Below are 22,081 nucleotides of genomic sequence, written 5' to 3'. Positions count from 1 at the left end.
TAAACGGAGGCTTGGATGGTGCATCTCTTAGAACTAATTATCAACAATTTTTTTATTAATTTACAATTTTCTGAATTATTCAACAGATAAATTATATAAAAATCACTAAAAAGATCCTTTTAACTAATCAATCATTTTTCAAGTTCTATTTAAATTTTGCTTTAAGCACAAATAAAAAGATTAATTATGATTTTAGATTAAGGATGGCAACCGGGTTGGATATAAATAGGTCGGTTTAGATATGGATCAAGTCAAAAAATTGTGAATCCGAACTCGATCTATTTATTAAATGGATCAAGTTTTAAAATTCGAATCCGATCTGTTTAATGAACAGACTATCTTACTTGATCTGTTTATAACTGAGTTTAAAAAAAAATACCCGGCTCATTTAAAAAAAAAACAAAGAGAAAATTAAAAATCTGCAAAAAAATCTATCGCCTCTTCGATCTCTATCCTCACCGCATCTCCATTTGATCTGTCTTTTCACTCTCGTCGTGCTCTCGGCCACTTTTTTACTAACCGGTGCTCTCGTCACCTCCGACTTCATCCGATCGGAGCTCTCAATCACTCCCGGCTCTGTCTTTAATTGAGCTCTTAGAAGAAGAGTTTAAGCTTTGAGAGCGGCAACGGAAGAGAGAGGACTCCCACCTCCGTCTCTGGGCTTTGGACCCTTTGGTCGACACCTTATTGCCTCCATCACCTCCGAACTATGAGGCTTGGACGGTCTCCATTGCCTCCAACCTCCGGTCAACGCTTGATGGCATTGGAATAGAAGGCTCCAACAGGAGGAGATGTTCTCAGATCCGGCAGAAGATGTTCTCTCTCGGTCTTTAAGAACACAAAGGTAAGAGTGAACCAATGAAATAGAGAACGGAGTAATAGTTTGAACAGACATGGTGTTAGATAGCATGCATGAGATTGGTGTATTGGGGTTTCAACGTTACCATAATACCTCTGATTTTCTGTCGAACATCTTGCAAACCAGAATCCCAAATGGCCATGCAATTTCAATTTCAATTGGGAGGGCTCAAAACTTAAACCATCGTGTCGGACCATGTGATGATTGACAAATCACAAATAATGATATGACCTTGCAGGAAGTGGGCAACGAATCGGGTTTTATATTTAAATTTTAAACAATACACTCCTTTTTTTTTAACCGAAAATCCAACGACGTGACCTGATCCAACTTAATCTGTATAATAAATAAATTAAATAAATTAAATAAATTAAAAAATTAAAATATAAATTCAATCTAAATATTTAAATGGATTAAATAGATTGATTCGTTTATGGTATGAATCTATTTAATTCAAATTTATTTAAGATAGATCGGATTATATTTTGTCACCCCTACTTCAAATTCATATGATATCAATTTTTCAAAGATTGGAAGGAGCCAATATTACCCTCAAAAGTGATTAATATAGTACTCATGGGCTATGTTTGGATATTGAATAACTAACCATCTCTTGAATAACTTTAACCATTAGTTTTGTTCGCCACCGGTATCATATCTTTTTATTCTCTTCTTAAATGTTTGGTCAAAAATATTTTTTTTAAGTAATTTTAATCGTATCATTTTACCTATTAATGAATAAAGAGGTGTTTGGTTTGTGACTGGAATCGAAATGAGAATCATAATGGATTGAAATCGGAATAGTTAAATTCTCCAAAATATTTGGCTCGTGATCCAAATCGGAATCAGAATTGGAATGAAAATTTGAATCGAGAAGAGTGGCAATTGAATTCTAGACATATTGAACCATTCTCATTCCACTCCAAATTTAGAATCCACATAGGACTCTTTCCAATCAAACACTTGGAAAAGAAGTCATCCATTTTCATTTCGATTCCAGATCCTGCCTCCTCCCAAGTCCCAACCAAACATCATTTATTCACTTCCATGCTGTTTGGATGGTTAGCTAAATAACTTTATATTATCCGGTCATTAATCAACATCCAAACTATTTATACTAATCTAAATTCAAAATATCTCTATATTTTTTTAATAAAAATTAGATCTAATCTCTATTATTTTATCTAAATAATGTTAATTTAAAAAAATTATGAAAAAAATATACTTTTCAAAATATTTATCAAAATACTGTCCAAAATAAAATTACGCTATGATAGGACGACTTTATATGCTGACTTACTATAATTCATGTCACGTAAAAGATAGAGTAAATAAGTAATATGTCATCCTAAAATATGAGCGATCCTATAAGTCACCCTATCATAGAGCGATTTTGTATTTTTTTCAACCACAAACCCCCGTGATTCAACCATCCCTATCGCTTTCTCCACTCCTTTGCTCCCCCTCCTCACAAAATTGCTCTATTATAGAGCGACTCGATAAGTTGCTCTACGATTGAGAACTTATAGAATCAATATATTTTAGAATGATTTATTAGTTGCTGACTTCATGTTTCACATGATATGAATGATGATGAGTTAACACATAAAATCGTCCTATTATATATTTTTTTTATTTTAAATTATATTTTGATAAATATTTTTAAAAAATATATTATTTTTTTAATTTTTTTAAAATCAATATAGATGAAATTGCCATCGAATCTCCATCCAAATCAGGTTGAATCGAGAGAATATTGAAAATGTAAAGTACCTTATCTCGTGCGAGTGACGTCTTTGGAGAATCAATATGTAATGTTTTCAAAACCAAGAAAAATAAAAGGGAAAACAACGGTAGTGAGGAGAGGGGAAAAAAAGAGTCCCAACGTCGACCACTAGGGTTTTGACGTCTCCCCACATAATCACCCGGTCTCTCTAGATTCAACTCTCTCCAACCGCTGGAGCTTCTGCTGCCCTTTCTCTTCCCTCATCCATGGCGATTCCCGGTCCTTACTCCGGCGTCAGCACCATCGCCTTCGTCAGTCTATCTCTCTCTCCTCCCTCCCATTCTTTGTTCGGGTTTCCTTTCTGAATCCATCTCTTTATGAACTTTGATAGGTAGCTCGCGCATCGGCGTTCACCTTCGGCGTCGTCTACGGGAGCATGAAGCTGTCCTATCTCCAGGTATCAGATTGGACCCTTTCCTTTCATCCTGTATCCATTTGCCAATCATTATCCATTTTTTTATAGCATGAGATTGGGAGTGAAATATACTGTTATCCGCTGGATCTCGGATTGGAATGATGTGATTCACTTGTTTGGATTCATATTTTTGTATTATATTAAATCCAAGCCAGCATCTTCGATCTAATGCTTTTAAGATTCTGTTATGTCATTTATTGGTATACTTATAATTATGGTTGCTCCTCTTGCTGTTATATGCTTCATGATTTCTCAGCCAAGATTGTGTTGTCATTGCATTTTTTGGGAAATTCAGTAAGTTGTTTGAAACGTATGTCATATGGGAACGGCTTGATGTTTATAATTTCCCATTTGAAGGCGTACTCGTTGAGTGATGGTATATTGATGACCATGAATTACTCACGAATTCTATGTAGGATAAATCAGATAGCAACTACAAAACAGATTTCATTACTTAAAATAGTTCATTTATTGTTTTTTATTTTAATTTTAATTTTTTTATGTTTTGGCCGGGGGGGGGGGGGTGGTGTGTGGGGTGGGGAGGGATGCTGGAAGCAATGATGAATTAGCATTTCACACACAAAATCAGTTAAACCTAGTAATAGTACATTATTTTGAGGAACTCTCTCCATCTTGCTTATAGAATCATAGGACTGTTGCTTGCATCCTTTTTTTAAAAAAAAAAAAAATCCCGCATTTTTGGACTCATTGATATGCATGGTCATGGGAAGCATGAGGGAAAAATATACTTTGACCCTCTCAAGTTTCAGCGAGAAACATTTAGCCATCAGAACTTTTTAAAAGTGTCAATTAGCCATTTTATGTATCAATGTTGTACAGTCCATTATTTGCCCCACAATGCTGTAACCAAGCAGTTTAGAAGACTAAACTACCCTTCTATCCAATGGCTATTTACAAAAACCTTTAATCTCTCTTTGATCCCCATCGCACTCGATGCACTCTTCTCATCTCCCATCACTCTTTTGTCCTCCCTCAATGCCCAGTCCTCCTCCTCTATCCACTTTCATCTGCTCCTAATTGTCCTTATTGGGCATGGCATTCTTGTTGCAACACACCCTCTCGTTCCAGAAGGCGTGGTCCATCTTGGAGATGGCGTCATGGGTGATGATGGCCATTGGTTTGGGATGATAGGAAGGAGAGGGGGTTGGGGAGTGTCAATGGCATGACCAAATCGGCAATGGGTCTGCCCAACTTCATAGGCTTAAAACTAAGATTGATCTCACCATTTCTACAACACCCATTTCTACATAACCGTTCTTTTCTTGCAATATCCATTGAATTCTCTCTCATGTATAAAGGGGAACCTTCTATTCCTAGGGCAATGACATGGAGAGAGACCAATTGAACTTAAGAATGTGGAGGGAGAACCCAAATATCAAGGAAGAGAGAGAGAGAGAGAGAGGCAACTCAACTGTCTCTCAATGGGGCTCTCCTCCACACGACCCTCTTGCTCATCCCCATCCTGTTTAAGGCCAGTATCATTGCGTTGGCATTGTTCAGCTTGCTTGGAAACCCATTCCAACAGCCAAAACAAAATCTCCTAACCTTTTCTGCCCACCGACTATTGATAATCTCTAATTGATCCTGAGTGAGGTCCTAAATCTCTTGAAGAGGCCTGATGTAGTACCCTGGCCAATGGAAGCTCGTCAAGGAGAATGCAATTTGGTATTGGTGATGACATTCTCATTGTGAAGAAGGGCATCATGTTCAATTCCACCATGTTATCCAAGAACTCATAAATTTGTGGATACCTAATGGCATCTGACAAGGTTGTGACTGCCCTACTCTTTCCCATCTTGAATGGCTTGATTTGTTAGACTTTTTAACCTATCTCAGTACTAATGATTTTATTGGAACTTGTAATTGGTAGGAACCATGTTTTATCTTTCTTCTTCTTCTTTTTTTTTGTTGGTAATAGTGAATTTAAATTTGTTTGCTAACCTTCAATGTTTATATATTCATGGGTTGGACAATGAGACCATGGAAGAATACTCCAGTAGCATTTGACATGTGCATTTTTTTAGTAAAATTTTTATCTGAAAGAAGTCAGTAATGTAGATGTAGACTTTATATGTATAATATCAAGTTCTTTACTAACCAATTATTTCATGAGACTAGATTGCACATGACTTATTGCCAATATTCATAATTCCATATAGGTTATCACAAGAAAGAAACTCAATTTACTGCTTAACAACAGTAACTCTGTTTCCATTTTTTTTTATTTTGAATATTTATGTTTATAGCACTTTGATGCTCTTCGTGATGATTTTGGATTTATTTTTTAGTTAAACTAGTCTGACAGGTTGAGTTTGTATTCAGAATATGGTAGTCATTTCTCATAGACACCATTTCAAAAATGATATTCATAATTCCATATAGGTTATCACTAGAAAGAAAACTCAATTTACTGCTTAACAACAGTAACTCTGTTTCCATTTTTTTTTTAAATTTTGACTATTTATGTTTATAGCACTTTGATGCTCTTCGTGGTGATTTTGGATTTATTTTTTAGTTAAACTAGTCTAACAGGTTCAGTTTGTATTCATAATATGGTAGTCATTTCTCATAGATGCTGTTTCAAGAAGGTTCCCTTTTTTTTTTTTTTGTTGAGTTACCATGGATCTGCAACTTCGATTTCTTCTTTCCCTCCTTTGAAAGTGTTACAGCATGAATCGTTGACCGGTATGGCATGCCATGCAATCTACCACAGGTCAGGGAACATTGAAGGCCATTCACTTTGGTAGTGTGGTGGGTTGGAGACACTGCACTACTTTGTCAAATCTTGACCTTACTATTGGTGTTTGGTGATCTTATAATTGGTGTATGGCTGCTTGATATTAGGAAGGCTTGAATGTTTCACAAAACTTTGTCACCTTGTAACCATTTTACTTCACAAAGGCATATTAAAATAGTCATTCTTTCATTTTTTTTTTTTCATAGCTCTAATTGTTAGTATTCCACCCTAAGGTAATTAGCCTTGGGGTGTAACATTAGACCTGTTTACCTTCATGGCATTCTTTGTGAAAGTATGGCATTTTCACTGAGGTAACCTGTTCATATTAGACTGTTAAAATATTTATATTATAAGTACATGATCTCACTTGTATAAACACCTGTTTTTAGCAATAACTTGTTTCTTTCTTTTTCCAGGCAAAGGCAAAATCTCATAAAAAAGCTGAGGCAAAAGGACACCATTGAATGGGAAATGCATATCTTTGTTTCTTGATTTACAAGAGCATGATTTGAGTGTTTATTTTGATTTGTTGCAGCATCATGCTTAAGGTTCCTCCTATCTTTCCCAAGAAAACTGCAAGGAGGATGGTTGACATTTATCTTATTCTGATAAAAGAGGACTTCATCCCCTCATATTTTGGATTTTTTTTTAAAAAAAAGTAAAGATGACAATTTTAAGTATCTCCATTGTGAAAACAATATTTGTAGTTCCTTTGTTCCTACTTCCAGTGCACATTCTCCCCTTATTTTGACATATTTTCATGAGCTTTACATATTTATGATTCTGGAAATTTCATAAGCTCTGGGAGAAATGGGCCCCAGTAAGACTTGGTGGGCTAAATCTGGATTAACTTATGGCGCTACAGCCAGTGGCTTTTGCTAGAGGCTGGTTCAAATGGCATATCGGTTCCATCAAGTTCTTTCCATAATTGAAACTCAAAGCAGGCTTGAATGATGGCGCTGCATCGAAGTTTTTTGGTTCTTGAATGCCCAAAATTTCATCAATAAAATCCTGACAGAGGTCACACACAGCAAAACTTCACTTTAGTGAATAACTATGCCAAGATACATCAGGTTGACCTGCTGAGTGGTCATGAATTCTAGTGTTGCATTGACTTCTTTTGTTGGGATGAATTAAATTAGTATTTTTTAATGCAGATTTAGATATTATCTATGTTATAAACATCATAGATCATTAATGTGCTCAGTTTCTCCCTATGGGATTCCATTAGAGTTAAGATTCATTATTGAATTCTACTTGATTCTTTATTCCCGAAAATTGCAAAACTTTGTGTTGATTATAGAATAAATTAATCTAATCACACAGGTTATCAAAGCTTTAACTTATGTATTGGTTACAGCACAAATTAATCTTACAACACAAGATATCAAAGACAAAGTGATGGTAGCTGTTTGTGATCTTTACCCTTTTCTCCTAGTATTTTGATTAGTTCTCTTCTCAATTGTCAACATATTCTTTTGTCTGTTGGTTTGGCTTGTGGCCTGGATACATTTTGAAAACGTATTGTGCTATCTCAATACTTGCTGTCGAAGAATGTTTTAACAGTTGTCAGACACTATTGTTTATCCTCGAATTATCTGGCAGGTTATAAATTTATCCAGGATTGGTATGACCATGCTCAAAATTGAGCTGATAAAAGCTTGCATTTTGTCTGCAACCAAACTTGCTTATTTTCTGATGTCTGTGTTAATTATCAAGTTACAGGGACTGTCCGCAGCCTTTAACTTCAAAAATATAGAGTTTGGGTGCGTTAGGGCACCCTTTGTTTCTCATTACCAGGAAACCTATGTGACTGAAGGGACATGTAACTACATCACCTTTTACCTGTTGTATAATGCTTATATGATGCTTGAATTAATGCCACTAATTGTTTCTCAACCTGCAAGTGGACTTGTATTGGACACTAGCACACAGCGAGTCGCAGACTCACATGTAATGGAAATGGTCCCGTGCCTGTGCCTTTCAAGGAACCCTCTTCTAGTTTTTCTGATTGGAACCCTCTTCTAATCACATAATCTTTCCCTTTCAAGGAGAGAGGCTAGACTCGGAAGTTGAACTTTTATGCCTGTTCTTTATCTCATGGGACATCTAACTGTATATTAACTTTGTTTTTCTGAATTTGCAACGTTGGTGACACCATAAATCCCTTCTGTCAAGTGGATGGTATAATCTTCTTTTACTAGATGCAATCACTAGACACCACTCAGCCTATTCGTGACATATTTACGGTCAATCTCCTTTCGTTAGAAACCTCTGCAGGTTTCCAAAGTCTTACGCTTTCACAAGTGATCCTGACATTGGTTAACAAAAGAAATAAGAAACCTACCATCATATTTCCATTTAGCTAGCTTAGATGATAAGGTTTTGTCACAGATGAAGCTTCGACAAGGGATCCCATGGATACAAACGGATTGGAAGCAAAGCAGAGAATTTTGCAGAGAAGCATAACAGGGCTCTAGTCCTCTTTTGAGGTTGTTGATGTTGTGTGGTTGTTGCCCAATTCACTCAGCCAACAACAAATCTGACGCACTTCATTACATTCAACAGAGAGAATGTTACAAATAAACAATAGATACAAAAGAAAGGGTGGAGATGTCAGCATCACCAGCACCCAAAACCCTCTAAACATGCACCATGCAACACCAATTCCCACCCTCACCTGCTGCAAGATATTGGCCGTTTGGTACAAGAACTTAGACTGTAATGCAAGAAGATTCATCACACCAAAGCTTCCTTGCCCCAACGCAGCTAGACGTCCCTTAGTATAGGCCAACCATTTTTTAGTATCTCATCAATCTTGGCATCGATCTTCTTTTGGATCCGTGGAGGGCAAAGCTCAGCAGCATAGCCATTCAACTTTGCAGCTAGGCTTGATGTCATAAGTTCCTCTTCTGGCATGTTTCCAATCAATTGCAGGAGAAAATGGTTACGCTTCAGCTCAAATTTCTACAAAACATACAAATTACAGTCATCATAAAGAGGTTTTAGGAGGATTCATGTGTCAATGCAAACCGAAGGAAGCATTTTGGTTGAAGCACAAAGTTAGAAGCAAGGTACATCTTGAGCATCTGAACCTGTTACATTTTGACAAGATTTGACAAGATTCATTGTCAATAAAGTCAACAAACTTGCAACAGTCATGACTGTAAATTAGATGCCTATCACACAACAGTGAACCTTTCTTCTGGCCCTGAGGTTTGCAGGTGCAAAATATGGTAGCACCTGAATCTGAAAGCCAAATATATCTCATTGTCAAGGCTTAGCAAAAGCCATTCGCATGACCAATGAGAAACCTATTGAAACAGTGTGAAACTTTCACATAAACGGGATGAATGCACGATGATGCATGCATTACAAATCATCTTATGGCATAAGCAGGACATGCCTGATCATAAATTGAACTGTTTATGCACGGAAAGCCATTCAATCAAGGATCGAAACAGCTGCATAATAGGTTTGTACAACAGAGTAGAGATAATCTAAATGTTTATATCAATTTTAACCATCTCCAATAATGGCCGGCAGTTCATGCATGATCAATATTCAACACATTATGTCATTCAAGTTGTCAAAAGCTTATAATCACCTGATCCTTACCCAGTTTGATTCAGAACTAATATGTAGTTCATTATATGGTCTGTATCAGGGTGATTAAGCAACAAAAGTGGTGGAATGTTACCCAGGAGAAAACATGTTAGGTGGGTGATCAGCTCAGTTATTTTGTAAGTCATGACCTCTACAAACCAATTGTCTCAGTTGAGTTTATTAATCCTTATCGATATGCACTCCCATTAGGTACAAGGTCCTTTTTCAGAGCTAGATCTCAAATCTTTCCTTGCAACTTATATCCATGTTATTTTAAGCCTCCTCTCATTTCTGACTCTCTAAGCTGCCCTAGGTGTTGGTGTCTCCCTAGGTCTTTGCTGCACATTAGCATATAAAAATAGTCACATTTTAGAATACATATGATGGTTTAGATGAGCTTTTATGGTTATTGTGAAGACTAAATAGAAAACTTATAGTGCAGTGTTAATGTTGAAGGGCTAAAGACTTACTGCTTTCAAGTGGACATCAACTTGCTCCTAAAGTTATCGTCCAAATTCCTTCTTTCTACTCCTCAGTGCTTATATACTTCTCAAACCATAAAACAGATATCAGATTATCTTAAGATTTATACTATTTCTTTGCATGTTCCAAATAACCAATCCAATCTTCTTGGCATTGAATTTTTCTTTCAAAAGCCTGATCTATACTTCCAAGTATTTGGCAAGCTGGATTGCTTTTCATGCTCAGATTTGACATCAAGCCTAGTCTCCTATGATCTTTCCTAATTCCAACAAAATGATAACTTCTCAAAAATTTTAGGTCTGAAAGACATCTCTAGATTAAGCATGAGAACTGACCTCGACCAATGAAAAAAAACAAGATCGAAGATAAATTAAACTTAGGTGCTTTTTCCATAGCCCACACTGAACACAACCACTTTGACTCCAACTCTGCAACCCCAAATTATTAAATTCTCAGTGTCACTCGATTTACTTCCTTCTACTTGATTTAGTACCATCAGTTCAAATATCATGTTTTTACCAGATAGAAGTTTGCGAAAAAGGAAATATAATTACCTTCATCAACTCAGACCATATAAGATCTACAGAAATTCCAATCTTTCCCTCCTAATCGATTTCTTGTAATATAGCTAATGTTCAAAATTTTCTCAATAATCCTGATCACCATCCTTGGATCAATATCTTTAATATTTTGCCAGTTAGAAAGACAGATTCTCTTACATACCTAAACACCTCCATCAATTTCATATTTGTTCATGAGTTTCAATTAGCAGGAGAATTTAATCACCATAATATTTTCTCTCTTGTCTCTTGTTGCTTACATGTTCCAACCACATTCTTTCAAACAAGGTCTAGAAACCACTGAGCAATCCTTTTATAGTTATTCACTAGTGAAAAAGAAAGAGATTGAGGCTATCCTTTTGGCTCAATAGAAAATATAAACTGCTCACTTTCTTGTCACAAAATATATTCTGGGCTTTTTGCATTGACCCTTTCCTTTGTAAATTAACTGCATACAGAGACCCCTCTTTTACATATTAGCAAATCAAGACATCTCTTGTCCCAAAAATCCTCTGATAGAACCTCAAGTTGATTTTCCACGATCCAAACTAAAATACATGTTGTGTTTCTTCCCATGCCTCAGCTCATTCAGCATTTTATAGCTTCTAGCTGATCAGCTTCTTGTGCTTCTCAATATTGCTATTGTCATATTTCAGCTCCACACCACCATCATTTCCAGAATTGACATTGTCACTCTATCTCGAATTCGGAAAAGTCTACCTATTCAAAAATGAAAGCAAAGGAATACCTCAAAATTCCTGCAGCTACAATTGGAGGTAAGAAAGGACAACAATGTAGCCGTTTGAACCAGTAAGAACTAAAAAGAAGCAATGCCACATAAATAAAGGGTCCAATAACAATTCCCATGTTTGTTTTGTCAATATTGCTGGAATCTCAAAGCAGATCACAACTCAATATCCCTAAATCTATCTTCTCAAGGAAAAAGAAGAAAGTCTCTAAATCTTTGACACTTTTCTAAATGTTGGATAGAGGTTCTATGATTATTATCTGAACAGGCTTGCTACCTGAATGGTCCTTTATGACAACATTGGATAGAGGTTCTAAAATTATCCATCGAACAGCCTTCCATGAACTCTTTTAAGGATGCCTTTTCTGAGCTAGTTATCTCCACTATGACTTCCACTCAGCTATCAGAAATGGATGGTTGCAGATAATCTCTTTGGGGGGGGAACCAGTGATAAAGGAACCCTCAATAGCAGGAAAAATAATGAAAACTCTGTAGAAGAGAATGTCAGTACCCACTACTTTCATTTTATTCTTACTAACTTGGCTAGTGCCAAGACCATCCTGGTTCTGTCATCAATATCTTGGGCATGGAGAAATACCAAAGTCATGTGACATTTAAAAAAATCATGAATGTTTGAGTTAATCTAGTTTAGGCACAAATATAACTCCCAAGCATGGCCCTTTTGCCACACAAAACAAGCAAAAACTACAAACAAAGACGTAAAAAAAGCTTACCCTCATTCCTTGTTAGTTCAAACTTCAAATATGTTCTTTTAGACAAGGAAAAAGTTAAGGCAACCGAACCAAATGCATGATGAGTTGTTCCTGGCAGGATACCTGAATCATTTAAATCCAAAACTTATCTGGCAATTTCCAAGTTGCTTCTAACTTATATGGATATGTAACAAATTGTATTAAAAACTTAGCAACTTCACTCTCTTGGTCTATTAAAAAAAAAAAAAAGGAATGACATTTATCAATTAATTCTTGTTTGCAACTGAACTTTCTGTCTTCCACAAAACTGACACGAGGCTAACAATCAATTATTCACCAACCACAGCACGAGGTGATGAATACAGTGAGTTCAAAACAAATTAGTGAAAACAAAATGCACTATCATTTTGAGTGATAAATATGAATGCATATCATATCCAAAAACTAAAGCTAAAGGGCAAATACCTGGTGTTCAAATTCAGCAGGATAGAAGGTTCCAATTTGTTGGATTTGTGTAGTCACAATACTGCTCCGACTCTTGGTTTGTTCCCTTTCTTTGCTTGCAGCAGCTAACCTAGCCTCTAGGGTTCCATTTGTGAATATAATTGATCTGCAGAGTCAGCAAAGCCCTTGTTTAAAAGGGATGCAAATTTTTAAAAAGTTCAATCACAAGATTCTCAAACACCAAGGATATATCAGATGTTATATAACATCAAACTTTACATCCCTCCGATGTATGGATACCTGCAGACACCCCTGTATGCTTAAGCCTAGAACTGAACAATACGGAATATGCAGGTTTAACATTACAAGAAATGACTTCATCTTCTAATTGATTAAAATTTTCCAACTTCTGCCATGTTTTTTGATCAACCTTTGAAAAGTTTGCTCAATCAAATAGATAATCCAGATTATTCACTTGCTCCTTTCATATGTAGTGCTATAGATTTGGTCAACACTCCTCAAGGAGTATCAGCTATGAGCATTGTTTTAGTGGCTGCTATAGGTTCAAATTAATATTTCACTACTTGAAAAGCTCTATTATTTTTTTCCTGTTTAAAATGCAGACACTATCAGTAGTTTGAGATTTCTTTTTCTTTAAGAGTTCAATTACCTATATTGGTTACCTACATCTGGTCCTTGGCCAAAGACCTGCCTAGGATCATGATTCGCCCAGAAGACATCCAAAAGCTGCTTGAATTGAATCACTTTGGGATCATATTCAACCTGCATAATTTTACCAAAAGAGGATAAGAAATAAGTACTATTTCAAACATGCACGACAAAGGAAATTGAAAGCTTGATGGGCATGTGTACACATATATATCATAAGGAACTTGGGAATCATTTTGCTTCAAAAGGTAAAATGAATCCCATATCATTGCATAAACTATGATGGAATGCCAAATTAAGAGCTCCACCTGGACCATGGAAATTAGATAAGTGAACAAATGAATTCAAGTATGGGAACATAATTTTAACATCTAGCAAAAGAAATTGAGCACCTGACAATACAATAAAGCATAAAAGAGTGCCAGGTTTCACCATTTGCAATATTCTCATGGTTTGGGATGTGAATAAAAAATAAACAAAGCAATAGCTGGAAGGTGCTCGTTTTTAATTCATCCCAGTAAAAAAAGGGGTAAACTAAAGCTTCATTATGTGCATCACCACCACGACTACTGCTGAATGTTGTTAATAAAGAATTAGCATAAGTTGTCAATGGCTTGTAGGTATCCAAGTCAATCCAATCATTCTCATAGTGCTCAACCCAATCTGACATGTTAGAAAGAAGAAATTATAATGATATTAATATGGAAAATAGCCTAAATGGTAAGACACTGAAATTTCATTTAAAACATGAATAACTGGTTTTTGAGTTGTGCACATTATTCCTTTATTTTTTACTTAAATTTGATGTCATATAAGTTACCCTTAACATGGAATAACAATAGTCAACAATGGAGTACCTGCTAGGAATTTGCACTGATACACTACCATCTATGTGTACACAAGCTAGGATCTACTGCATGATAACGTTTATGGATACTCTTGAACATGTGTTTTAACAGAATGGATATCCTAACCTTCTTGCAATTTTGACTTCCAGATTAGATTTAACCCATACTGGTAGAGTGGCAGAGGCTAACTTGCATGGAAAAAAAATACTGATATGTGAGTAAGAAGTAGCAGTAAATTTTGAAGCAATAGCAAATCCCAGTCGCAATCATTGTTTCTTTGGTGTAGCCAGATTATTTGAGGATTACTTTATTAAAAATTGCAATGAAGACCATGTATTTTATCAATAATAGACAAGTTTTAGCTTTTTGAAATTGAGAATATATATAAATGAATCTCATTGCAGATTAAATATTAAGATATTTTCGTGATGAAACTAAAAGTACTTGATAGAATAACTGCAATAAACTTAGCCTTTAAGGCTATGAAGAAGCAAATTAGGATTATTCATTTTCCAAATTATACATTACTTTAGTGAAAAACAAAAAGCTTACATGCGACAATTAGATTAGCAATATGATTCTATTACTGTCAGTGTATAGATATTTGAGAATGCTGCAGATCTGGAGAAATGCATACTGTTAATCAGGATGGCATGTTCCTGCACAGATATTTTCTTGGAGCAAGGAATGGCTCTACATTTGCTTTCATTGGACTAATGGTAAAGATGATCTAAGTTAGGTGTAGTTATCACCATGGTACTTATTGTTAAAAAAGATATAAAAGTAGCATCTTGCTTTAAAATCTTAAAACTTGAATTTAAGTATTTAATGAAGAAATTGGCCTTTCCTAAGCACCTCATAAGTTAATCATATTAAGAGTTATTCCTTCCAAACAGGTTGGGAAGACAAATATGAATTTATATTTTACAAAATAAAATGTACATAACAGAAATGCAAGTAAATCCTTTAATTGGTTGATAAATATAAATGTCAATACTTCCTCTATACATATTCCTTGTTAATTGATAGTGTGGTAGGAAAGCCACAGAAGTATTGGTAAGACATTTAATGTGTATCAACTAAAAGACAACTTCTTTTGGAAGAAATTAAAATTTAAAAAAAAAAAAGGAGCTCAGGGCTACTAAAGAGCAAGGGGCAAACAAGCTGAGCTGAGCCGAGTAGCAGGTTGTTTGCATTTGCTAGCTATATAAAAGAGGTGATCGAGATCAGATTAAGCTTGAAAGGAGCTTAAGAAGAAGTGTTCAAGCTCTGCTCTTATGACATCTCTTTGAGTTTGGCTTGTTTCCCAGCGGAACTGAGCCCAAACAAGCTGATCTTGCTCATTAATAGAATGGATTGTTTGCAGCCCTACTAAAAAAGGAAACATGTGTGGTGATCATTGAAACCTTTTCTTTTCTACTTCTTCTTCTTGTTTTTTTCTTTTTTGGACTCTTCAACTTATAACTTGTCCTTTGGAGATACATGTAGTTTTTTAATATTGATCCTTCTCATTTTACCTTTTTTTCCCCTAAATTATTTGCAATTCTAGGGTGATTTCAAAAAGTTGCTTCCTAGTTTCATGAGTTTATGTTGCAGCTTATAGGATATATCTTCTTGTTTTGCCAATTGGTCTCGCAGAGCCATGACAAACTCTTTTCCTAAGGTTAGGCTCAGGACCAATTCTTAAGACAATAAGCAGTAGGTTGAAAATCGCTCGTTAAGATCTGCAAATCCTTTCTTAAAACCTTCTCAACCTGGAGTCATGACGCACAATTGACCACATTAGATATGAAAAAGCTTGAATGATGATGGCTGTGACAGCCACATGATTATCAAGATTAACCATATGCACCTTTTTCTGCTCTCATAGGTGACATAACCTTAACTTGTGACAGTCAGGACTTGACACTGTTCCTAGAGCATCCATGTCCGCTTCATTATCGGTAACAAAACATTGCAAATTTTGAAGATGTTTTACTCCTTAAATCTAACCCATGCTAAAATGAGGTAATCCTTGCTGTCTAAAGCTAAAGAAAGGTAACTCATCAGGGGGAGAAATCTATTTCTGATACTAGGAAATACCAAAAGAATAATTATAGATCACTAGTGTCACTATAAGCATAAACTCCTGCACTATGTTTATTCCCCAATGAGGGTCATCCAATTATGCACAAACTGGAAAGAAATCCAAGTCACTGCTTTACCAAACATTAACCTTTATTAATAGATTTTCAATCCAAAATTTACGAATTCTCAGGCCACCAACACCCAAGTGATGAATTAATTGTAAGAAAGCAAGTTAAAAGAAACTTCACACGCTCAAATAAAAGATTATGTGCATCTGATGAGCACAGCAAACGCTGTCAATAGATAGTCTTCTAATTGACAAATAACAAGTCTTGTCATGTCAAAAGACACTCAGATCGTCTGGACAAATTCACAGAACTGAAATGAAAGTACTCAGTCAAGTTGCACAAGGTAAAATGAAGGATTATGTCAAATAGCGTTTAAATTCTTATTTGTTAAAGCAAACAGTAGTAGAGAAGCAAAAGAAAAGACTACAGTTACATCTCAACTTAAACTGGAGAAATCATTCTTACTGGAAGAAATAAAAAGAACACCAATCAGTACATAGAAATGATCCCTACACCAGCATAACAAGCAAAATTTAAATTACAGATCCACAAAAAGGGCAATGAGAATCACAATCAAGGCTTTTTCTTTTTTATTCATTGAAGGTTCCGGTACTGCTTTCTCAAATAAAGATAACATTTTTCATGAAAGTTTCCAATTCCTTACTAGAATCGACATCTAAACTAGCATTATTTTCTAAATTAGCAGATTTAATACCATCGATACTGAAAAAAGAACCCGTTGAAAGAATTTTCATCAAATGCATGCAACTGAGAATGGAATCAATCCAACCTTGACGCATTCGGCGTGGTCCCCCAGATTCGGATACTTTGGATTGGTCTTCGTCCCACCGGCATACCCAACGGAGGTCTGGACGACGCCGGGGAGGCATCCGAAGGCGGCTTCCGACCGCCAGAAGCTCCCGAGGGCGAAGAAGGCGACCCTGAGGGGCTGGGTCGGCTGCTGGCGTCCAGATTCCGGGATCCGCTCGGGGAACCGGATGGCCGCCACCGGATCCACCAAGACGCCGAAAAAAAGGAGAAGCCCTAGGAGGAAGAAGCCCCTGTTGGGGAGCTCCATTCGATTTCGGCGTCGAGGCGAGACTGGAGGAGATCGAGATCGGCGTCCGGGTGTTTGGTTTTTGGTCGTAGGGAAGAAGAAGGCAATGGCCTAAGAAATGGAGACTTGGGGAGAGAGGGTGCGGTCCGCCACGCTGATGGTATGTCGTCCGGCAGAGTCAAGTACGCAAGGAAACAAATTTGATCGTCAGTTAGTGTCAGACTTCGAAAAAACGGGGTTAGATTGCGGAGAGGATTCTACGCTCGTTTGGGTTGCTAAGAACCCTTTTCTATTAATTTTTTTATTATATACTCCTACAAATATTTTTTAATTATATATTTATTCTCAAAAATTACGTCTCTCAATTTTTTTTTTTCAATAATTTTTCTCTCTCTCTCTCTCTCTTTATTATTATTATTAATATTTTTTGCTAAAATAATTATCTATACTATAGTACAAATACGTTCAAAAAAATTAAAGAACAAAACATCCATTAATGTCATCAAGCTTGGCAGCCAATCCATCCATGAAGCTTCAATAAGAATGCTCATCAATAAAAGATAACCCAACCTGCCACCCCATTCGTCTTTTGATAAACATGTCTAGCCACAAAGATGATGCCTCCAGTAGCTAACTTCCAAATATTTACAGCAAAGGAGAAGCAAGATTTTCTGGATCTGACTTGGGATCCAACCAGCCACAAAGATGATGCCTTCAGTAGCTAACTGAATCCTCCTTTAGCAGAATAAATTCCACCTCGAGCACCTATCGGGCATATCTGATGCCCTCCCATATTGCCTTCAATTCTACCCTAATATTGAGATGTTAGATAATAGGGTACCGCTAGACGTAATAAATTTGTAGTTAGGGCCTCTAATCATAAAGACCGCCCTGCTAGCATGCCATCATCCAAAATACTACTGTCAAAGCTAACTTTAAAGAAATTTGAAAATGGAGGCTCCCGATAGATAAAGATCATTCTCACCATTGCAAAAACTGATGGAAAATCCCAAATATCCCAAGCAGTCAAAGACTTGTCATTGGTGTGTGATCCAATAATCTCCTTAGCTTGAGTTCAAGCTCTTTCCAAAATAAATTTTAGCGGGTGCTTGCAATCTTCGAAGACCTAGATATTTCTTATCAACCAAATGTGACAAACAATATACGCCCCCATATAATAATCTCCCTCAAATGTAGTCTGTTAGAGCCGCACAAAAGTTGAGTCACGAACGTATCAACCAAAGTGTTCGGTTGCTCCAAGTCCTAGTAAGTCTTTAAAATCATCGAGCTCACACTCAAACCAAGCGCATTTCATGAACTCCTCCAAAGCACAAAAAAGACAAGTCGGGGGAATATTCATCTCTATTGATTTAAAACCCTCATGATAGGGAGCGGACCTTAGGCCACTATCCAGATGAAAAGTGCAACTTTTGGATGTACACCAGCATCCAAATCCACACCTTCCTTTGAACCGACTCACACCCTAAAAGCATATAGAGATCTCTTGCCCTTACTTTTGCATTGCATGTAGTTCTCTACATTCTCACATCAGGAATGTCGTGTCTTGAGATCATGAGTGCCTCTCTCACAGCCAGCTGCTTCTCGAAGAGCTGGGTCTATGACATCAATAACCATACTATTTCATTGATTCCTACAAAGCTTAATCAATTTGCATTGTATAGAAAACTGAGGGTAGGGATTAGCATAATGATAAGGTTATTTCATTATGATCTAAGTATCATAAATTTGAAATATGAAAGCAGTATTATCATAGACAAAAAATCATTGCATCAGTACACCTTTATTGTAAAGAAAGGTAAAGGATAATAAAAAATATTTTAGACTTAAATAGATTATTCATCTACATTGCAGTCTAAAATCTAATGGAAAAGGGTCATTAAAAAAAAATGATGATTTTCAAAGAGTACGTAGTAAGTCATATTTGCAGGTGTATATACGAAGAAAATCTCTTTCTTTCCCTCAACTGCTGTGATTTGACAAGTGAATTTTGTATAGAAACTCCACTTAATTACTGATTCTGCAAAAAAAGGACAAATTCTTTATTTTTCAGGATAATACTTATTTAGGGGTTCTTAGTCAATTTTGTCTTGGATCAAGTATGAGATGGGCATTACTATGTGTCTATATATATATATATATATATATATATATATCGAGTATTTTAAATCTGTGATATTTCTCATCTTGTACTTGGACTTAGAGATAAAATTGTTCTGAAAAAAATCAGATTCTTATTGAAAAATCAATAATTGTGGTGTTTTCATCAAAATTCATAAATAAAAGAAGATCAAAAAAGGTTTGGAGGATGGAGAGGAGGATGGTTAAAGGTATTATATCCTAAATTCGAGAATCTGTTCCAAACCAACGAAAAAGTAGGTGTAAGTTTTTGGTAATGTTCTTGTAATAATAAGTGCAAAGTTTATGATTTATCTATGACTACTAATGAATGTCATCTTTAAATCCAACCAGGCATGGATAGTTATCAAAATTCAAAATAATAATGATATCAAATAGCATTAAAAAGTAATAGCTCAATCATGAATATTTATGAATATTTTAACTGTACAAACCCAATTTATTGACACTATCAATGATCCGAATATCTATTTAAACTATACATCTTCCATTTAATATATATATCATTAATAATGATTATCTATACAAAAATAGAATTGAGTGTGTTTCATTTATGTCAAATATTACATTCTAAACTTATTAGTTGTTGGAAGCTGATTCGATACCGTATTAGGTTCTACTCTATCAACAGGAATGATACACACTATGTAGTTGCGAGCAATGTAGTAGAATTGGAATGGTTAATTCTCAATATTTTTTTCTTTCTACATATTAGTATATGTCGAATTGTTAATATTTGAATCCTCTCTTTATCCTCTCTAATAGAAATTTTTATTGATTTTCAGCACTTAATAGAAGTTTTGTCACTAATTTTCTTTTTCCTCTTAGTTTGGTCTTTCTCCTACAAAGATAAATCTTACTTTAAAACCCACACTAAGAACATGGATGTTACTTTAAAACACATTTTCTAAAGCCAGCATCTCATCTAGGAACTTTAATATTTTTTTGGATGAGATCTAGGAACTTTAATATTGTAGCCATATTCTCCTATTAACTTATTTGACAACTTTTCAAGATTAATTAGAGTGACATAAATTTTGTCTTATAATCAACTTGTTCAAATTTTGTCCGCTAAGTAAATAATAATCGATTATATAGCTTATATTCCTACTCCAAATCTAGATACGGTGTTCAGTTTCCATCTAATCTCTCAAAATCTTTATAATTAATTTCCATCATATATCTAGCAGACACCTTATTTTCTTGATTCCATGTACCACATAGCTTCAACATCTATACTCTCTAGGTAAAAACTCCTCAGCCACACCTTTCCTATGTCATGTAATTGGAGTTCATTAGAATGTATATTGCTATCTTTTTCCTTTTTTTCTAGAATTGGTTCCAAGATAAAGTCAGGCAACATGAATGGAGTATCTTCAAGCAACATGGCTCTCATGCTTTTACCATGATAAGATAGAGTAATCAAAGCTCTATGGTTTTGTATTTACTTAGCAAACCAGTTGTCAGCCCCGAGCCTAGTTACAATATTTTAAGCTAGCCTAGCACTGAAAATATTGGACCGGACATGTGCTAGCTTGAGCCAAGATCTAGAATTTATCTATTTTGCCTGAGGTTGGACTTCCACTGCTGGCCAAAGTGGTGTTTTTTTTGTATTATTTACGGAACTAAGGTCTATGGAAAGCCTTATCCCTCAAGACCTTATTCTTGAACTCAAAACCTATATTACCCAACTCAAAACCTGCATTACCTTGATAGCTTTCAGACTCTCAAAAACTTGCATTTCTAGATCAGGTCCATGATCATCACATTCCATCAGAGAAGATCTGTGTATCATTCATAACCAACAAGATGCAAGTACATTGCTCTAGCAAAGGCATGCAATGCCTATTTCCATCCTTTAGCCTGTTTAGGCCCTGCTTAATCATGATGATGTATGTCTTGACTCAGATTCATCTCATCTAAAGCTATTTGCGCTTGCCTCATGAGCCATGCAAATTAACCAACTTGAGAGTGGAGTCTTAAGCATATCGAGTCTCACTTATTTCTTTGAGCTGACTAATGTTGAAGTTTAATTAGATCAGTAACAAGCCAGGACTAAAAGTGAAGCATGACTTGCCATCTTTGTGGAGTGCCTGGTTCATAATTTCTTAACAAAGATCATGATCAAGCCAGATCCAGCTTCGATGAATGTGGCGCCGCCCATATGAACATGACAACAGTCTACCATTTCCTCCTCATCTCCCACTGGTTCCACCGAATCAATTAACACTACTAACTAAGTGCCCAAGATCCAATGTAGAAGTAGTCTATACCTACTGCACCTAGTTCCTAGATCCATTTTCAGCTTCATCTCCATTGCCTCTTACTTAGGTTACATTAAAAATTAAATTTTAAAACAGCTAGTCAAAATGTGATAGGGGGCCTACTTAAGGAAAAGTGTAGAAAATGAAGGATTCTTGGACCTGAAAACTTGACATTTTTTTATTTTATATTTCTCAACTAACTGTGTCACTATATTAGGCAACTGAATGTTTAATGGAATGTTAAGAAAGGGATCACCGAAGGATTTCCCGTATCTAAGTTTCAAACTATTGCCGCCCAATTTTGTAATTCCAAATATATTGGTACAGATATTAAGGCTTTTTCTTAGTGCCTTTGTTTGCAGAATCATTTGGCAATAGATTATAAGTATTATCATTTTTTTTTTCCTTCTCTAGGCATCAAACATGAAGATACTGAAATTTGAAGCTAATTTTTACCTGTTTCAATGAAAACTCAGAAAGATCCCTACCTGGAAAATTTTTATTTCATTTTTCCCAAAAACAAGAACAGCACAAATGTTCGAGTCACCATATAGATGAACGGTGAAACTTAAGTGGCTG

General features: G+C 35.7%; 1 protein-coding gene and 1 long non-coding RNA gene across 3 annotated transcripts; one reads left to right on the top strand and one right to left on the bottom strand.

Annotated features, from left to right (window-relative positions):
* The first annotated feature begins 2,682 nt into the window (after window positions 1–2,682).
* On the top strand, window positions 2,683–6,539 carry LOC140854304 (uncharacterized). The gene is made up of 3 exons (XR_012137460.1): window positions 2,683–2,896; window positions 2,977–3,042; window positions 6,235–6,539. It is a non-coding gene; the product is annotated as an uncharacterized lncRNA (long non-coding RNA).
* Window positions 6,540–8,344: 1,805 nt separating this feature from the next.
* LOC105059414 (peptide methionine sulfoxide reductase A5) lies at window positions 8,345–17,341 on the bottom strand. 2 transcript variants are annotated; one of them, XM_073250033.1, is made up of 6 exons: window positions 16,815–17,341; window positions 13,043–13,155; window positions 12,394–12,538; window positions 9,017–9,067; window positions 8,897–8,913; window positions 8,591–8,785 (listed from the first exon to the last, which is right to left on the bottom strand). In XM_073250033.1, exons 1-6 carry the CDS (start codon window positions 17,100–17,102, stop codon window positions 8,773–8,775), a joined length of 627 nt encoding a protein of 208 aa, XP_073106134.1. In that variant the 5' UTR covers window positions 17,103–17,341; the 3' UTR covers window positions 8,591–8,772. The 2 variants fall into 2 exon arrangements, with proteins under 2 accessions (XP_010941004.1, XP_073106134.1); XM_010942702.4 differs by lacking the exons at window positions 8,897–8,913; window positions 9,017–9,067 and having other exon boundaries at window positions 8,345–8,785; window positions 16,815–17,333.
* Window positions 17,342–22,081: the final 4,740 nt, after the last annotated feature.

The sequence above is a fragment of the Elaeis guineensis genome, chromosome 16 (genome assembly GCF_000442705.2).
Source record: "Elaeis guineensis isolate ETL-2024a chromosome 16, EG11, whole genome shotgun sequence".
NCBI classification, from domain to species: domain Eukaryota; kingdom Viridiplantae; phylum Streptophyta; class Magnoliopsida; order Arecales; family Arecaceae; genus Elaeis; species Elaeis guineensis.
Note: the sequence above shows the minus strand (reverse complement) of the source record. Positions and strands in the feature narration are given on the sequence as shown.

Bases quoted from the DNA above. Each gene is read 5' to 3' on its own strand.
- LOC105059414 (XM_010942702.4), bottom strand. From the start codon at position 17,102: ATGGAGCTCCCCAACAGGGGCTTCTTCCTCCTAGGGCTTCTCCTTTTT. The intron at 12,539-13,042 runs GTAATTGAACTC...CTGACTCTGCAG, and splicing joins GATGTAGGTAACCAATATAG to ATCAATTATATTCACAAATG. The intron at 8,786-12,393 runs GTATTTGCCCTT...TATGTTTTGTAG, and splicing joins CTGCTGAATTTGAACACCAG to AAATTTGAGCTGAAGCGTAA.